Genomic DNA, 18,301 nt, shown 5'->3' with positions numbered 1-18,301 from the left:
GTCTTTACAAGAGTTACATATTATTTTTTTCTTAAGGACTAAAGTTCAAGATTGCCCACGGTGTCTAGGGACATTTGGAAGAACAGAGGACAGCCTCACAGTTTGTCATGAAGATTCTTTTACAGGATTATGATCCTCACAGCATACATTGTCATCTAGTGAGACACTCTGCTGAGTACTTTAAATACATTCTCACCTTAACAACAATGACCTTGTGTGACAGGGGCATTATTATCTCCTTAGTTTACAGAATGCCACCTGAGCTCCCTAGTTAGTAAGCAGTGTAGCTGGATTCAGATAGCCTGACTCATTTCTCACCATGCCTAGATCGTGAACTAAGGCAACCACTGCTCAATGACTGAAGACATCAAACGCACACTGCATCTATCCTCAAGTTTTGCTCAGGTTCCCCTCTTGGATCTGCTAGGAATATGTTTCAGAGGGTAACCCAAATTTTGTAAAAGGGTAACCCAAATTGAGTTTTTTTTTTTTTTTTGTAAATAATTTTATATTCTTTAATATCAAATGCTTTGGGACTGAAAATTTTATTTTTCTCTGGGGTAAGGGGAATCTTCTAGAAGAACATGCTTAAGTATGGTCTTCACTCACTGAAGGTTCACAACATGTGTGTGTGTGTGTGTGTGTGTGTGTGTGTGCGTGCACATGTGTGTGTACAGGGGACAGGTAAGTCACTGTTGAGAGGTATGCAGACCTTGACTGAAGCTGCGTGAGACAAACAGGTATTTCTCTTTGCAAGAGGCCCCAGATGAGTTTGATTAGAGTGGCTGAGGGAAACAGTGCTACCTGGGACATCTGTGCTTCGCAGTCTGTGAGGGAGTGAGGCAAGTAAAGACATACTGGGCAGAGATAAGATGTTTTCTTAAACTTTGTTGTTTTGCTCTGACATAACAGTTTGGTTTAGAAAAGTTAATTTTAAAACTTCTTAACCAATGCATCACAAGTATTATTTTATTTCCTTTCATTAGCTAAGCAAGAAGAGGCCTTGATTATTATATGTATGTGGTTTTTAGTGTCTCTTAAACACTGTTGACACATAAAATGACCTCAAGACATCTATTCTCCTACTCCGCATTTTTCAGGGCACAATTTCAGGAGTAACCCAATATCCATGGTGTGTGTATTCTTCCTCTCCCTGACGATACGCTGGCTGGTGACTGGCCATGGGATTTCAGCACTTTAAGGCCCTAGCTTACAATGTCTATCTGTGGAAAGGGTAGCTGGGATAATTCTGATAGATGAGCAGAAAGTCAGGTAAGGTGGATAAAACTCTTCCCAGGACTATGGAGGGCAAACAGGAAGATACACTTCAAGCTCAGTCTGAGCAACAGGAACCTTGAATAACCAAACGCTAAATCACACTATCCTGGTTAGTCTTGGGTCAACTCATCACAAGCTAGTGTCATCAGAGGAGGGAGGGAGCCTCAGCTGAGAAGATGCCTCCATGAGACTGAGCTGTAGGCAAGCTGGTAGACCACTGTGGACAGGGTCGGTCCTGGGCTCGTGGCCGGGACGGAGAAGCCAGTAAGCAACACTGCATGGCCTCTGTAGCTTCTACCTCCTGCCCTGTTTGAATTCCTGCTCTGATTTCCCTCAGTGTGGACTGTTGCCTGAAAGTGTAAGCTGAAACAAATCCTCTCCTCCAAGTTGTTTTTGGTCACGGTGCTTCTCATGCCCCCCAGCCCCCACCCCCAGACACGGTGCTTCACTCTAGTAACAGTAACCCTAATTAGGACACACATTAAATCAAAGAGACACAATATACAATGCGGTCTAAAGCCTCTTCCAGTTCTAAGATTACTGTTCTGCTCTCCGTGACCTACATGATCCTGGGCACACCACTCTCCCCACAATTTCATCCTAATCTCCTATTAAATCCTGGCACTGGGGACTTCCTGCTTTCCTTATAGTTACTTTCTTAACACAGTTAAGTATGATAACGATAATGATGTTTTAGTCTGCATACTACAAAGGAGTACCAGAAAATTTAGAGACTATTGAAAAATTCCTATTGTCTAATTAGTGGGTCTCAGCTTCCTAATGCTTCAATCCTTTAATACAGTTAGTTCCTTATGTTATGGTGAACCCCACGCATAAAGAGATTTTCATTGCTACTTCATAACTGTAATGCTGCTACGGTTATGATTATACTGTCAATTTCTGTGTTTCCTGATGGTTGTTAGTGAATCCTGTGAGATAGTCATTCAACCTCCAATGGAGTCCCACACCACAGGCTGAGAACCACTGGTCACTGTGGCCTTAAGGCTACAAAGCAATATAATACCCACATGATTATGCTAGTGTACACAGACCAACTGTTTTACCAACTGTATAAAATAACATATATTGTTATGCATACAAGGCATATAGCAGAATGTATCAGTCAGGTTTGTGTAAGTACACAGTGATAAAATAAATCTTAATGATAAATTACTCAGACTTTATCAAAACCTTCTAACAATTCCCACACCTCATATAATGCACTACAAAGGACTACACATGCTTTCTCAGCCACATTTCTGAAGTTTGTGTTGATGTCCCCTGTAAATGAGTCAATGACTGCCAGCTATTAGATTTCTATCCTAACTGTTTTACAGAAACACTGTTCCCCAGAGGCCTCTTTCCAATCTACTAATCTCACTCTGTTTTATTCACCGTTCTATAGCAGGCCACACGATTGACCCACTCACCTTTCCTGGAAATTCTTCTCTTGGTCTTCCTCGCCTGCCAGCACCACAGCCCACTTACACCTCTACTTTTTCTGTTTTTCCATGGCTTCCGGTTCTCAAGGGTACTGTCTGAACTAATCTGTAGTTTAGACTTTTCTGTGGACTTCTCTTCTCTTCAACACCCTGCTTTAGTTATCCCTCTGTAGGTGAGAATTCTAAATCTATATTCTTCATTCCCAAACACCTGTTCCTATATTCAACAGGCTACTTACCATTTCATGTGGACACTGGTTTTTAAACAAAAGCTTAATACCTTCCAACCAATTCTCACACCTCATTTAGCTTTTCAAATATCTGATAATTGAGAGATTTATTTATTTTCAGTATGTGAGTACACTGTAGGTGTCCTCAGATACACATCAGATCCCATTACAGAGGGTTGTGAGCCACCATGTGGGTGCTGGGAATTGAATTGAGGACCTCTGGAAGAGCAGTCAGTGCTCTTAACCACTGAGCCATCTCTCCAGCCCCATCTGATAATTCTTAGACTCTAATGTTGCTCACGTCCAAAACCACATCATTTTACTTAGACTTGAGTAAATTTATGTTACTACAATTTTAAATGGTGCAAGCCACCTATAATTTCTTTAGAGACAAGTTTATCACTTAAAGGTAGTTCAGCACAGTTAATGCCTCACTTTACAACTGTCTCTCCCATACTTTTGGTCAGTCATGCTATCGAGTCTCATTGCTCTCTGTCCACTGTGTTTCTCTAATGTCCCCACACAGATCTAGGTTGTGTGTCAGCTTAGACCAGGAATTGCTGCGGCAGACTTAGTTCTGTCACTCCTGCTGGCACGCTGATTCCCAGCTTTACTACAGAATGGAGGCCTCAGGCTACTGTAAACCTTCAGGGCGTTACACTGTACTGGTATGTGGCTTCCAGGCAGTCACAGCTGGCAATATTGTTCCAGTATAGCATTTTCAGTAGGATACAAGGATGACTTGGGCACAGAAAAGTTATAAGAAAATCAGTTGGCCATGTTCACAAACTAACAGCATTTTGGAACACTGCTATACTTCTTTGTTTATGTATTAACATACCATCTACGGTCACTTGTAGGCTACACTGGCTAAGTTGCCTAAAATATTTACTATTTAGGCTTTAACAGAAAAAAATTTACTAACCCTTAAATAATTCTCTGGCATATAAAGACATTAAAATTATAGAAATATTATTTATAGTTTATCTGTAATATATATCATGTAAGCATATCTTTTTATTAATAATTACTTTATACATATCTGGATTTTGCCTGCATGTATTCATGCATGTATTTTCAGAAGCCAGAACTAGAGTTACAGAAAGTTGTTGGCTGCTCTGTGATTGCGGGGACTAACACTTTGGTGCTCTGGAAGAACAGTCGGTGTCTTAACTGCTGGGCCAGCTCTCCAGCAGCCCTTCCACCTCCCCTTTATCTTATAGACCCAGACATTTAACTGCATATTTATATTTTGAATGTGGACTATGCAGACAACATATGGGTGTGTGGTGATCAGACGGCCATTTGCAGGAATTGGTTCTCTCCTTCCACTATGTTAGTCCTGGGGACTAAAGTCAGGTTATCAGGCTGGGTGGCAAGAGCCATTACACAATGAGCAATCTCACATGCCCAAACTGCTAACTTTAAACAAGTCAATCTACTCTTTGCATACCTATTATTCCACAAATAATTTTAGATAATTGTTATTTATGAAATTCCAGATTTTCTTATTTAAGGAAGCTTTGAAAAATACAAAGGTGAAGAGTTAAAGCATCCCGTATTAAGAGAGCAGCCAAAACAGATTAAATAAAAGATGGCCAGGCCTGCGGTACATACCTGTAATCCCTACATTTAGGACATGGAAACGGGAGAACCAAGGTCAAGGTCATCCTTAGCTACAGAGAGTCAAGCCTGGCCTCTATGGAAGTAGGTCTGAGACAAGAGCAACAACAAAGAAAGGCGCCGACAGAGCAATGAGACAGGGGAGAGTCCTGTTCTGCTAAGGAGCAGAATGAATGTGGTACACTGAGGAAGGAGGAGCAGCTTAGTGAATAACCAAGGTATGAAGGCTTTGCAGAGAATGGCAGCGTCATTGAGAGAAACCAGGTACTAAAGCTAGTAGAGAGGCGACTGGGCCCAGCTTCAGAAACACTGAATCTGAGACTGCTACAGTATACTTACAAGGAAGTCAACATAGAAGCAACAAAGCATGAGAAACTTCACTCAGTCAGGCAAGGCATCAGAGACAGAGACACAGATTCAGTTCTGTACAAAGCCTTTAATATCTTGCTATCCGAAGGTTCTAAAAGCATTTCATAATTACGAGGTTATAATTTTCATGCTATGCACAGTGTGAGTATACATTTATAGGGAAACACTCACGGAACATAGCTCAGGAGGGAGTACTGATGTAAGAATTTCATTTTGATGGTTCAAATGAGGACCCACAGATGGGCATGGTGACCCTTGCTTCTAAGCCAAGCCCTTGGGTGGCAGGTGCATCTCTGTGATTTCGAAGTCAGCCTGGTCTACATAGTGAGTACCAGGACAGCCAGGGCTACATATTAGAGATTCTTGTCTCAAAAGCAAGCAAGCAAACAGGCAAAACCAGAAACCACAGGAAACTCCAAATTATTAAATGCAGAGGAAACTGCCAAAAATTAAGTTTTTAAATTCTTTTCTTTTTTAAATTTATTTTATTTATGATTATTTTTCCTGCACATATGCATATTACCATGTGAGTGCCTAAAGTTTGGAAGAGGGTGTTGGATACCCTAGAACTGGAAACAGGGATGGTTGTGAGTCACCATGTGGGCACTGGGAACCCAGGATCCTTGGGTAAAAGCAATAAATGAGCCATCTTTGAAGCCCCACATAACTCTCTAAATTCTGCTCTTAAATAAACACATTGTTGTGTTTTGAATGTGAAACATACCCATCCCACAAGGCTGAGCAAAAATACAGTTAAGACATTAGTGATTTTAAGTGGTAAAATACTATCCTGAAATTTGTCAATAAATGCTGGAATAAATATGAGGTGTTCACAAGGCTCCATGTGGAATGTTTGGAATACAGAAAATGAGAATGGTCACCAGCCAGAGTGGCTCATGTGATGTGATAATGACGGCAGTGCAAGCAGAAACACACCTATCCAGGCCAGCAATCATCAGGCCTTCCAAATACTACATAACATCCCCCTCTGTGAACAACAATAACATACTGTTAAAACTACCACTCCATTTTTCAGCAATTTATTATGTACAACACTGTAAATACACTTAAAAACTGGCAACTACTTAGCATTCCTTACTAAAAATTAATAGAAGCAAATTATTAAAACAGAAATTAAAATATTATTGCTACTAACAAACACAGTTATTTCTACCTTAACACATTTAAGGACCATCCAGTCCCACACATGTGACTGAGTCACCACACGGGTCCCTCTCTAGGAAGTGAGCACAGAAAATATTCAGCAAAGCTTTTGTGAAAAGTGTCAGGAATTCTGTTGACATGTGTCCCCTTCAAGTCCTCAGGCATCTTTTTACTACACTGAGTTAATGTTAGAAAGCACTACTTGGAAACCAGATTCACATTAATGATAACAATTCACTAAGAGTGGGAAGGAAACAGAAGGACAAAGTTTCTAAAAGACTGAGTACCAAGCAACAAATAGCAATAAGTAGAACACATAAGTTTAAGAAGTAACAAAAACTGATCTTTAGTTAAGCTAATAAAATTATGTGACTATAATCTTTAAAAATATATTCATAATTTTGATATCAACTTAAAATACTAGAGAGAACATCAAATATTAGATTTTTGATATGTAATTTTAATTTTATTTGTATCATTACTTTTAAAATAAAGTACACACATTTTAGAATAAAAAGACTGATCCAATCTATAATGTATCCTTCTCATACTTAAATACATCTATACAAAAGAAATTCCATCAACCATGTATGAATTGACATGACTGTTGGTAGTTGTGAAAATACCTACTGTTCTATGTACAGTGGTAACAACACTACAGAGTTACTCCAAGGCCAGTGGCCAGGCCCTGCCGCCTTCAGACTGCTCTCACTGACACACCCAAGGAATGTGAGTGGCCAGGTCCCATCCTCCAGACTACTCTACTCTTGTGGCCTAAATGGCTGTCTCTGCTCTACAGAGAAAAAAAGCCCAGGATCAGGCTACCGAATCCCCGAGCTTGCCCCAAGATTGGGTTATAAAATCTCACCAATCCTAGACCATCCTGGAAAGCTCCACCCCCACAAAACTATATAAAGCCTGCCTCCTGCTCAGTTCTTTGCTGCTTCTCTCCTGAGCAGAGATGGTCATCCTCTTGTGTCTTTCCCAATAAATCTCTTATGTGAGGTTTGTTGTGCAGTGTGACTTTGTGATATTCCTTGACTCCCAACTGCCAGGATACTTTTCCTGGCAAAGGTGTACCACAGTTACAACATCTTTTAAGAAAGCTAAGGTTGAGTGATTTTTATCTAAGCTTGGAAGATGCTTTATATATTAGTGTTATATATATATATATAATAGATACTTATAAATAACAATTGTCAAAATGTAGTATGAATTGAGGAATACTTGAACACAGATTCAACTGAAAAAAGATATTTTAAAGACAAGGTTTTAAAAAGGAGTATAACAAATGCATCCCTCAACAGTTTTCTATTAATAAACAAACCAAATAAAGATAATGTATCGATAAGTAATAGTTGTCATCTTTCCCCCATATCCAAGATATGGAAGTTTTACAAATTGGTTATTAAAATTTTCAGCAAACACAGACCAAAACCACTATTATTTTCAGTTATGATAGTACTTACCTGTAAGACTGTTATTTTAGAAGAGATTAGCATTATTCTTATTGATTTTACTACATTATATTCTGAAAGGCTGGAAAGCTGCCCTTTGCTGTTGTTCCCTAAAGCAGTGTAGGAAGTGTACTTGTAAAGGGGCTTTGGTTCCTCTAGAATGAATAAAGAGGTGAGAGTTGCTAAGACAAAGGCAGCCCTGACCACCATGTACTGTCAGCGTGCAACTGTCTAGCACAGAGCACTGAAAAGCAAGCAGCTTTACCTCAACACAGGCTCTCATCCCTGAGGCTGCGGCATAGTGAAGGGGCGTGTTTTTTTTGTTATCAACTGCATCAATAGCCGCTCTCTCATATTCGCCCTGGTCAAGTTTTGCTCCTTTCCATCGTAAGATCATCTGCAGACAATCTGCCCTTCTGAAATCATCTTCCACAGGCCGTGCTAAGCGAGGATGAAGGGTTCCTTCAGATATCATGATTTGAGGTCCCATACACAACAAATGCATAGACGTTTCATTGTGCACATTCCGTTTATTTGGGTTTCCATCTCTACCAAAAAGAAAAGTCCTAAAATGGAAAGGAAGGATAAAAACAACTTTTTCCTACCTAAAATACAGAGAAGATAACAATTTTAAGAGTAAAGTCTACTTCAAAGCTAAAAGTCCAATTTCCATTGAGGTGTGTGAATGACTAATTCATTTAATTAAAATGGAGAGCTAGCAAAACAGCTTAGAAGGTAAAGTGCTTGTCACATAAGGCTGACAATCTGAGTTTCATTCACAGAACTCATGTGGCAGGACAGAAATGATTCTTTAAAGTTGTCCTATTACCTCCACCATGAGCTGTGGAGAATGTAATGAAGGCATTCATGCGTGTGAATCATACATATGCACGAGAGAAATAAAGTTTAGTGCCTATAAAGCATAGGGGACTATACACAGAAAAGGGAAAGAGAGACAAAAAAGAGGGGACAGAGGATGTTACACAGCAAAAGGTTACTTAAAAAAGAATAAAAATTAAAAAAAAAAGGAAAAGTCCTAACATGGCATTCTGAGACAAAGAACTTCCAAAGATGCTGTTCTGTTTATTTTTCTGTTGGCCATTTAGTGCTGGACACACAGCTTCTCCGTAAGAGTAGTTTGTTTCCCCAGTGAGACTCTATTGGAGGAAACTAAATTCTCATTTATAAATAGTTATCAATTGGAGATTGCTTCTAGGTTAGGGCTGGGGGCTTGTGTCCACTCTGTTAGCTCTAGAACCTCCAGATGAATTTTCATAGGATGCAATCTTAACATACTTTGATTAAAGTACAATATATGAACAAAATCTAGACTTTATATAGTTTAGGAGATGGAAAAGTAAGTTTAAATTGCCTTTCAGATAATGACACTAGACCAACAATCTAACAAGTGGCCGACTATTACAGCCTGGGCTAAGCATGCTAGTGTCATTTATTTTCAGCATTCTGGCCTACTATGGTTTCTTTATTAATTGGTACTCTTTTGGAGGAAACTATAAGAATCAACTTTTTGTAGTGTTAATTAAAAATCTAATGGTCTAAGTGACATTTTTAACTTTTTAATTAATGCAGAATTTTAAAGAATCATATACCAATATGAAATATATTTGATTCATTGAGTTACAGAGAACCTCTAAATGTTGTCATCTTTTATTGTACAATAAATTACATTGGGTTTTATCACTACCATTTATTAGAAAATAAGAATTAGGAAGTTGTCAGTTGAATATAAAGAATGAGTCTTTCAAAATTTTAGCATTCACTTGAAAGATCAAACTTTATCATTAGCATCAAAGACTAGCAGTTGTTTTACTTGAAAGATTTAATTAGATTTGAGTAAATGTCAGCCTAGGGCCTCAGCTCTCATTCACCATTTGAAAGCAATGCTGTATTGCAGTGAGATCAATTAATAAAAAAAAAACAAAAAAACATAAAGGCCAAAATGCTGAGAATAAATGCTCAGCCTTAATTGGATATAGAAAATCGCAGAAGAGGAGGTGCAAAAAATGCAAGAGCCAGAGGACAAGGAGTTAAACAGCAAAAAGGTGTTTTCTGGACACAACACAATAACTGTTACACAACTCACGAAAGCTGTGGTGATCTGCACATGATTTGCACAAGATTGGGTCATTCAGAATTAATACCATGGACTGGGGAAAGAGCCCATGAGGCCCCTCTCCTTTCAGGGCTCTGTTGGCAGTTAACAGTCCAAAGGGACCATAGCAGAACAATGTATACTTTTATGGAGTGAGTGTGAAAATGAACAAAGAGGTCATTGTGTCTAGTTTATATTTTAGGCCGCTTTTGTAGTATTTCTCAAGTCTCTACTGTAACAGCTTTCCTGAGAGAGTTTTTGTTGACCAGTTGATTGACAGATCCATTTTAACTGACTCTTAGGTAAGGTGTCACTTTTTCCTTTTTAAATAGAAAGCCTCCAGCTAGCTAATAATTTTATGTTTAACCAGTTATTTATTAATGACATTCCAGGAAGTTCAGAGCATCATACCAGAACTAAGATGACTCAGATCTTCAGTCCAGTACTAGGAATCTGAGGTTTGGTCCTTAGTTTTGTAAATTCAGATAATGAGGAAGGGGCAGTGTACTACCAGCAGTCATTACTTTCACTTCTAACGCTAAGAGCCTTGAATTGTTCTTAAATCCCCTTAAGCACGTTCCCTGAAGGAGATTGCACAGCTCTGTAAAGGTCCCTTTGGGTACTGTTCACTCTTACCCTTGAGAGTGCTCAACTGTCCTCTGTAATCTGTCTCTTTTTCACATTACAGTGTGAACAGAAATATATTCAAAGGAACAAATACGTGAACTACCTTTACTATTAGAACTCAGAATAGATCATATAACATGGGCATGTCTCAGTATTGTACATTTTCAAAGATCACAAGTGTTTTCCTTTCCACTGATCACTTATCAATGGGTTTTAAGAAATACTTACCCTAGTATTCTATTCATTCCATGTCTAGCAGCATAGTGTAATGGTGTGTTGTGCTGATAGGGCTCTCCATAAGATATATTTGGATCAAGGGATTCTTTTAGCTGAGGATTATTTTCATATATTTGGCAAGCCAAGTTTTCATCACCATTGATGAGTGCTTTACGGAATTTGGTGGTTGTATTTCCCATGTTTTATTTTGTCTTCTGATAGGCAGTGGCACTTTCTTTCTTCCTTTAGCCACTTCTTGAGTACTTCTGCAACATGTTTCACATTCTAATGAAGGAAAAGTTATCAAATTAGACAGTAACACTGTAATTACAAAGCAGCATCCTAAAGAGACATTTACAAATGTTAATAACATCTGGGAAGCAGGGAATAAACACTATTAAATGCTACCAAATTTATTGTATTTTTAATGTCACTAAAATTAACTTCTTGTTAAAATTTAACATTTTCCTGTACAAAGACTATATAAGCTTGTACAGCTGAACTTTACCTAGAAAAGTTGAGTAGGAATCAGATGCACTGAGCTTATGACTGAATAAAACGATGGTTAATCTTGATGGTCAACCCAGTGTCCTCAAGAATGGACTAAAAGCAGCTGAGCGCAGCTGTGTGGAGTTTTCCTGTTGGATCGTTTGAGACCACCCTTAGCCTGGACCATCCCCTGGCAGCAGCCGACATAAAAGTGAATGAAGAAGGAAGCTGGCTTTGCTGCTCATGTCACTCTTGCTGGCAAGTCCAGCTATCCTGTTGCTAAAGCATCCATCTGCTGGTATTAGAACCTTTTTCTTCAGAACTCTAATGCAGACAGGAGACCAGCAGCTCTCTAGGAATACTCCAGAACCCCCAGCACCAGATTGGGACTACTGAGACACCCAGGCTCATTGACTGAGCAACTAATGGACTCTTGATCTTCTAAAAGGTCAAGTGATAAGCCATTATTGGGCTACTAAGACTACAACCTATACATTAATAAATCTCTCTCTCTCTCTCTCTCTCTCTCACACACACACACACACACACACACACACACACACTCTACCAGTTCTATTCCTGCATAAAACCTCAACTAAAACATGGTCTAGTTAATTAATGCAGGTATTACTAAGTCAATTCGTGGGTCATTAAAAAACAAAACAAAACGAAACAAAAAAACTAACTGAAATTAACTGTCTTGGGCTACAGTTTGGGAAAAGTGAAGCCGCAAGTACAGGAAAAAGACTTAATACAGCTCATTGATACTCAAGAAATTCACAGCAAACTAATAAAATTGGTCAGAGAGAAGAAATGAAGATAATGATTATCCTACCTTTTGAAATCACTGAATACTTTTCTATAAAGAATTCAAAGCAAGGCTAAAAACATCATATGTTTATGCACTCTACATGTGGGAAGAACTTATGATGAGCATCAGATGGGCAATTTAAGGTGGGGAAGGGGAAAGTAAAATGAAAAATAGATCGGAAATGTGAAATGTCATATTTGCTAACACTACTTTTAAGCAAGTGTTTTACACTCTGAAAATGTCAAGTTCCCATCTGTACTGTAAGGAAAATGACTATGTCTCAGACACAGGTATAAAGATTGTAAGAGAAAGTTTATGTAAATTACATACAACAGATCTTGTTTAAAGGGTTCAGTGCTAGAATATTCATTACTATCCTGTATCTATTGTTAAATTACTGTTGCTGTGATGGGACTGTCCCCCTAAAAGACCCGTTTCATAGGTCATCAGCCTGTGAAAGTACTAGGATTGAATTATGACACTGGGGAAGAGGCCTGTAAACAGGATCCTGAGACCCCAGTCCCTTCACTCTTGCTTCCATGTGATCCTAAGGTAAACAGAATTCCTCCACTCCACGCTCCCATCACACTGGGCCACACCACAGGCCCTGGTATTTCAGGGTCTGAAACCTCTGCAAAAAGTCCTGCCTCCTTTTTCTCAGCTATTTCAGAACTGTAACGAACACCACTGGCAACAAAGAAGACAGCACAAACAAGAGCATACAAGGTATGAAGGAAAGGGCCCTCTGGAAGATGTGGTGAGTGTGCATAGCTGTTACCTCTGAATAACAGGTGGTAAAACTGAAAACAGGTTGGGACAGATAAGGAACTTACAATTTAATGTAAATGGGTAGATAATTAAAAGCTTTTCTACAGGGCAGGGATATAACTGTTTTATTTCTTAGGGAATATATGAGAATATAGAAGGCAGAAATGTAAATGCAGAGGATATGTGCATTACCCTTTTCACTCAATGACAGGTTGGCTACCCAAGCATAGCTTAAAAAAATCACTTGAAAAATAATATTCATGCTGTACAATGAATTTTTTCAGGGCAATAACAATTTCAAAAAGAATACAACTTAAAGGATAGAAAAACCTTTCAGTTTCTTATAAAACAGTGGTTCTCAAATGTGTCTATTCATCCTAATAGCCTGGAGAATTTCAAACAATCCTACTGGTTAGATTAAATCCCAGAAAGTATATCCAGGAGTTGTACCTTTGATGTACTGAGATTGTATGTAATACTGATGGTTAAAGCTCTTTGGCTGATTAATATGCAGACATTACCGTTTTAGTTTCCAACTAAATAACTATTAGGGTATGACATCAGCCAAGCCTATTTAAGAGACAGGAATTATGTGCTTAATACAGAACTACTTCTTTTGGTTCATCATTATCCTTAATGAGGGCACAAATTAGGTGTTTATTAAATGCTTCTGTTACTGTTTTTTTAAAGTTTTAAATATACAAGTATATTCATAGTAATTTTTAAAAAATATGAATGTTGACTTTCCCTCAAACAAGAACAAACCCAGAGCCTAAGAATATAGCTCAGGGGGTAGCATGCTCATCAATCATGCACTGTCACAGGTTTGATTCCCAGCCCCCAAAACACCAGGCACGGTGACACACATCTGTAATGCCAGCCTTTGGGAGGAGACAGGAGAGGCTAGGGGTCAAGGTCACATGAGGCTACAGTGAGGTAGAGAGCACCCTGTGGAACCTGACTATGACTTTAAAAAAGGAACCACAAAGAAAGCCCAGCCTATTTACCTGAAGACTATCATGGTTAAATAACTACTCTATGTATGTCTATAAATATAAATACGTTATTTTGTCATAAAACTTGCAAAAAGAGCTGTGAGATTTTAGCCTGACATACTACTTCACAGTCTCATCTCAAGTTGAAGAAAATACTGTTCTACACTCTATACTTGTCACCATATATTATAGATTCTTTTGGAATTTTTCAGGAACAACCTAGATTCTATTTTATTTTTCTGTAAACAGAATGCAGGGTAGTATAGTCATTCTCAGTAAAAAGAATTTGTTTTGTTGTCTATGGTCTAAGCATTTAACTGTGGTGGTTTGCTGTTGTGTGGATAGCGTCTCACTAAAAAAACCTATGCTGGCTTAGCGATCCTCCTCTGTGTTTCACCTGCAGAGTGCTGCGAGTGCAAGTGTGTGTCACCGGCCTGCCTTATGTCATTCTAGTAAGAACGCCATTCAGCCTGCTGTACATATTTATCTATACAAATAAAAACAATACCTAGATTAGGAAGTATCTCTCTTAAGAATATGAAAACATTCAGTCATTTTGGCCTTCGCGCCCTTGATACAATGCTACACAATTATAAACATTTCCTAAATTGTTTATTACATTAAAAACATATTTTTTTGATTTATATAAAAACATTAGCAAAATGTTCTGCAGGAGCAATAATTTACATCAATGATATAAAGAAAAAAACTAATAGAGCAATGGTATCTTGGGGGTACTTTAAATAGTTACAAGATAACTTTAAAATAATCAATACTCTAAATGTGCATTAAATATTACTGTTACTCATGCTAAAAGGCATAATGGCATCAAAAAGCTTCTTTGTGGCTTTGTTATTTTCAGTGCTGTTTCATTTTTAAAATCTGATCAATAAGCTTGAAAGTCTGCACATCATTTAAAAGCTTTAAGTTCATGCCATTCAGATTATCCTCAGAAGTCTTGAGGAGAATGCTGCCAGCTATGTCCCTGTGCTTTTTCACAGGTATGGCTGCTGTTATCTGAGGTAATTTTTCATCCTTTGTTTAAATGAAAACCTTTAAGTAATATTTCCTATGTAACATGTAAAATTTCATAAATGTATAAATTGGATTTATAGTACATTTCTTTTGGTGGTGTTATTATAAATGGTCTTAAAAAACATAAGGCTAGGAACCGGCTCAGTTGGTAACATGCCTGCTGAGCAGGGATCTCTAGTAGCCATGTAAAACTTGAACATGGCTGTGCATACCTGCAACCCTAGCGTTCTGGGAGGCAGAGGCAGGTTATACTATTGGCAGGCCGAGGTGAATGAAGGAGCTCCAGTTTGGTGAGACCGTATCTCAAAAACTAACGTGGTCAGCAATCCAGAAAGACACCCAACGTCAACCTCTGGCTGCTGCACACATCGGCCACATGTGCGCCAGAGTGCTTATGTACACACTGTACATGAACAAACCCCCAGACTCACTTTTAGCACACAGAGAATAATGAATGATTCAGCTTGCACATTGGCCTTGTATCTTGTGAGCCTGCTAAATTCATTTCTTAGTCCTACAAGTTTGGAAAATTCTAGATCTAGAATTGGGGGGTAGTGTCTATATCACTTATAGTTTTATTCCTTTTACTTTTTACAGTCCCAACAACATTGATCTTCTTTTTAAGTCAGCAGAAGATTGAGGAGAAGACTGAGCACATATTCAAATAATATCCCTAATATATTTAAAAATACTAAGTGAATAAAGTAAAATCACAACTAAGACACACGAGAGATATGGCCCAGGCTAACAATCTCCTGTAACATGTTAACATCATGTAATCTAATACTAAAAAAGATACTTAAGTTCTATAATATTTTCATGAAAAGATGCTTAATGTCCATCCAAATGGAAAAAAAATAAGAGAACCGAGAATTGAGTCATTTTAGAAAATTACTGGGGAGACTCTTCACAAGTGTTAAGATAAATTGGGTGAGCAAAGACTGCATCCACTCACAGATCAGTGGGGACTAAGGACACATGACAACTAAATGCCATGCCCTACATTACAAAAGGAAAAAGTAAGGCAGTAATGGAAAACTGGTAAATGTAAACACAGTATATACAGACGCTGGCCCATGTTCTTGGGGGATTAGTTTCAGACTTAAGCATGGTTCTAGGCATCCACATCAAGTGGCTCACAACCAAACATCTGTAACTCCAGCTCCAAGGATTCTGAGGCCCTCTTTTGGGCTTTGTAGGCATCTACACTCAGATACAAATACCCACTCAAAACCATGTTCACATTAAGATAAACACGATAACAATCTTTTCAAAAAGGTACTTATTAGCTTCACATTTCATATTGATGTCAGACAATGCTGGTCATTCAATGAGATACTAGTTGCTCAAAGAGATCATAAATTTGTTGGTTTTGGTTTGTTTTTTTTCTTTCTTTTTTTTTAAACCCCTCCCCCCCTTGGTTTTTTTTTTTTGTTGTTGTTGTTGTTGTTTGGTTTTTTTTTTTTTTTTTTCAAGACAAAATTTCTCTGTGTAACTTTGGCTGTCCTGGAACTCAATCTACAGACCAAACAGGCCTTGAACTCAAGTGATCTGCACATGTCTGCCTCCCAAGTGCTGGGATTAAAGACATGCACTACCACCACTGGGTAAGAGTATGCATGCTTAAGCTAAAATAAATGTTATTCACAAAAGTTCTTGATATTTTCCCCTACTCCTTTTGTTGTTTTAAGAACCACCTTTCCTGGATAAGTGTATCTAGTAACCTTCTGCAAAGACAACTTGGTCTTATAGAAAATGGTGACCATTACAGAAAAACACAACTTAATAGAGTACATTGGATTAACAGATACTAGGGACCCCAGTCCCAAAGGGTAAATTTACATCATAGCTCCTGTATCTACATCTCAGTGAACATCTTGGAAGAGGGCGCAGAAAGACTGTTAGGACCATAGTACCAGACGGTCTACTGTGAAACAGTCTCTCCTAGAAATGGCTGCATAAACATAACTGGAACAAAGACAATATCAATGGCCATGTATACACGGAAGGGGAGATTTTTGTTAGGTCCCATCTTTAATCAAAGAGCTACAGACAACTGATGGATACAAGGAAAAGAGAATTAGTCTCTCCCGGGAATAAGCCCCACTCCTGGTTGTCTGATATACAACAGTCAGCCCCCAAACCGTACATATAAACAAAAATGGAGTCAGCAGGTTGTGGGTATATTTTTGCATACATACATATAACACATACACATATACATGTGTGTGTGTGACAATGATAAAAGAAAGATGGGTATCAACCGAGGAGAGGCACTTGAGGAATGATAGCTGGGAAGGGATCGAGGGAGGAAAGTGAGTGGATAAATGACATAATTCTATTTAAATTAAAAACATTTTTTCCTGAAAGAGCTGAGATATTGGCATGGGTATAGAGGAAGAGGCAGGTGGCTCTCTCTGAGTTTGAGGACAGACTGGTCTAGACAGTAAGTTTCACGTCAACTAGAACAACAGAATTAGTCCCTGTCCCCAAAAGCCAAAAAGACCCTGAGATGTCAAATACTGAGAACTGATATTTGGGAAAGTGTATGAGGATTTCAGGGACAGGGGCTAGAGAGATGGCTCAGCAGTTAAGCATTTGTTACTCTTGCAAAAGACTGAACTCAGTTTCCAGCATGTACTGGTGGCTAACAACCAGCCATAATTCCAGTTCAGAGGATGCAGCAGCCTCTTCTGGATTCCACTGACCCTGCATGTACATGTACACAGGCATACTTGCAGGCAACATACAGAAAAATAAAAATGAACAGTTCTTTTTTTTAAAAAAATGGGAACAATAAATCGGGCGGTGGTGGCACACGCCTGTAATCCCAGCACTCTGGGAGGCAGAGGCAGGAGGATTTCTGAGTTCGAGGCCAGCCTGGTCTACAAGTGAGTTCCAGGACAGCCAGGGCTACACAGAGGAACCCTGTCTCGAAAAAAAAAAATTAAAAAAAAAATGGGAACAATAATACAAAGTGCTATTTCGAAATATTGGAATAACATAAAATCTATGTAGTTGGTTTAGAAAATGACTTCAAATAACCAGGTTAAATTTGACTAGTAAATTTGACCAGGGAGATGGTTCCATATAAAGGTGCCAGCTGCCACACCCAAGAACCTGGGTTTAATTTTCAGGCAAAAAACTGGTGAAAGCAGAGAACTGACTGCTTCTAGGAAGTGTTGTCTTCTAACTCCACACACATGCCATGGTATATCTGTACCCACATGCATAAGTAAATGTAGCACCTTAAAAAAAAAAAAGACTTTCAGACATACGACTGCAAACAGGCAAGGGTCTTGTAAGTGGTTTTGTATTTGATTCTTGTGACAGCGAGTCCCTATACATGTCTGACTTTTCAACATGTAATTTAAAAAAAAAATTATCTGTATTGATAATTTTGCCTTTATACACATCTGGGCACATTGTGCATGCAGTACCAGTGGAGGCCAGAAGAGGGCATCAGATCTCCTGGAACTGGTTATGAGCTGTTGGGTGCTGGGGACTGAACCCATGTCTTGTGGCAGAGCAGCCAGTGCCATCTTTCCACGCCCAGCAAGCAACTCTGGAGCTGAAACATTACTTTAACAGATTTCACAATTTTAAGCTGCTATATCTTTTTATAAACAAAGAACTCTAGAGTGTAAACATCAATTACAAGAAAAGGTATAGCTTAAATGTCAC

General features: G+C 38.6%; 1 protein-coding gene across 3 annotated transcripts in view; it reads right to left on the bottom strand.

The window, feature by feature from the left end:
* Nucleotides 1-18,301, bottom strand: part of Ankib1 (ankyrin repeat and IBR domain containing 1) — a 105,564-nt gene that overhangs the window by 68,047 nt on the left and 19,216 nt on the right. For 2 of the 3 annotated variants that reach the window (XM_052173175.1, XM_052173176.1), the window contains exons 2-3: nt 10,532-10,804; nt 7,829-8,129 (exon numbers count right to left, since the gene is read on the bottom strand). In XM_052173175.1, coding sequence (XP_052029135.1) covers nt 7,829-8,129; nt 10,532-10,719 — 489 coding nt within the window. In that variant the 5' untranslated portion in view covers nt 10,720-10,804. The remainder of the gene's footprint in view (nt 1-7,828; nt 8,130-10,531; nt 10,805-18,301) is intronic. The other variant, XM_052173177.1, reaches the window with a different exon arrangement.

This window comes from Apodemus sylvaticus, chromosome 2 (genome assembly GCF_947179515.1).
Source record: "Apodemus sylvaticus chromosome 2, mApoSyl1.1, whole genome shotgun sequence".
In the NCBI taxonomy this organism is placed as follows: domain Eukaryota; kingdom Metazoa; phylum Chordata; class Mammalia; order Rodentia; family Muridae; genus Apodemus; species Apodemus sylvaticus.
Note: the sequence above shows the minus strand (reverse complement) of the source record. Positions and strands in the feature narration are given on the sequence as shown.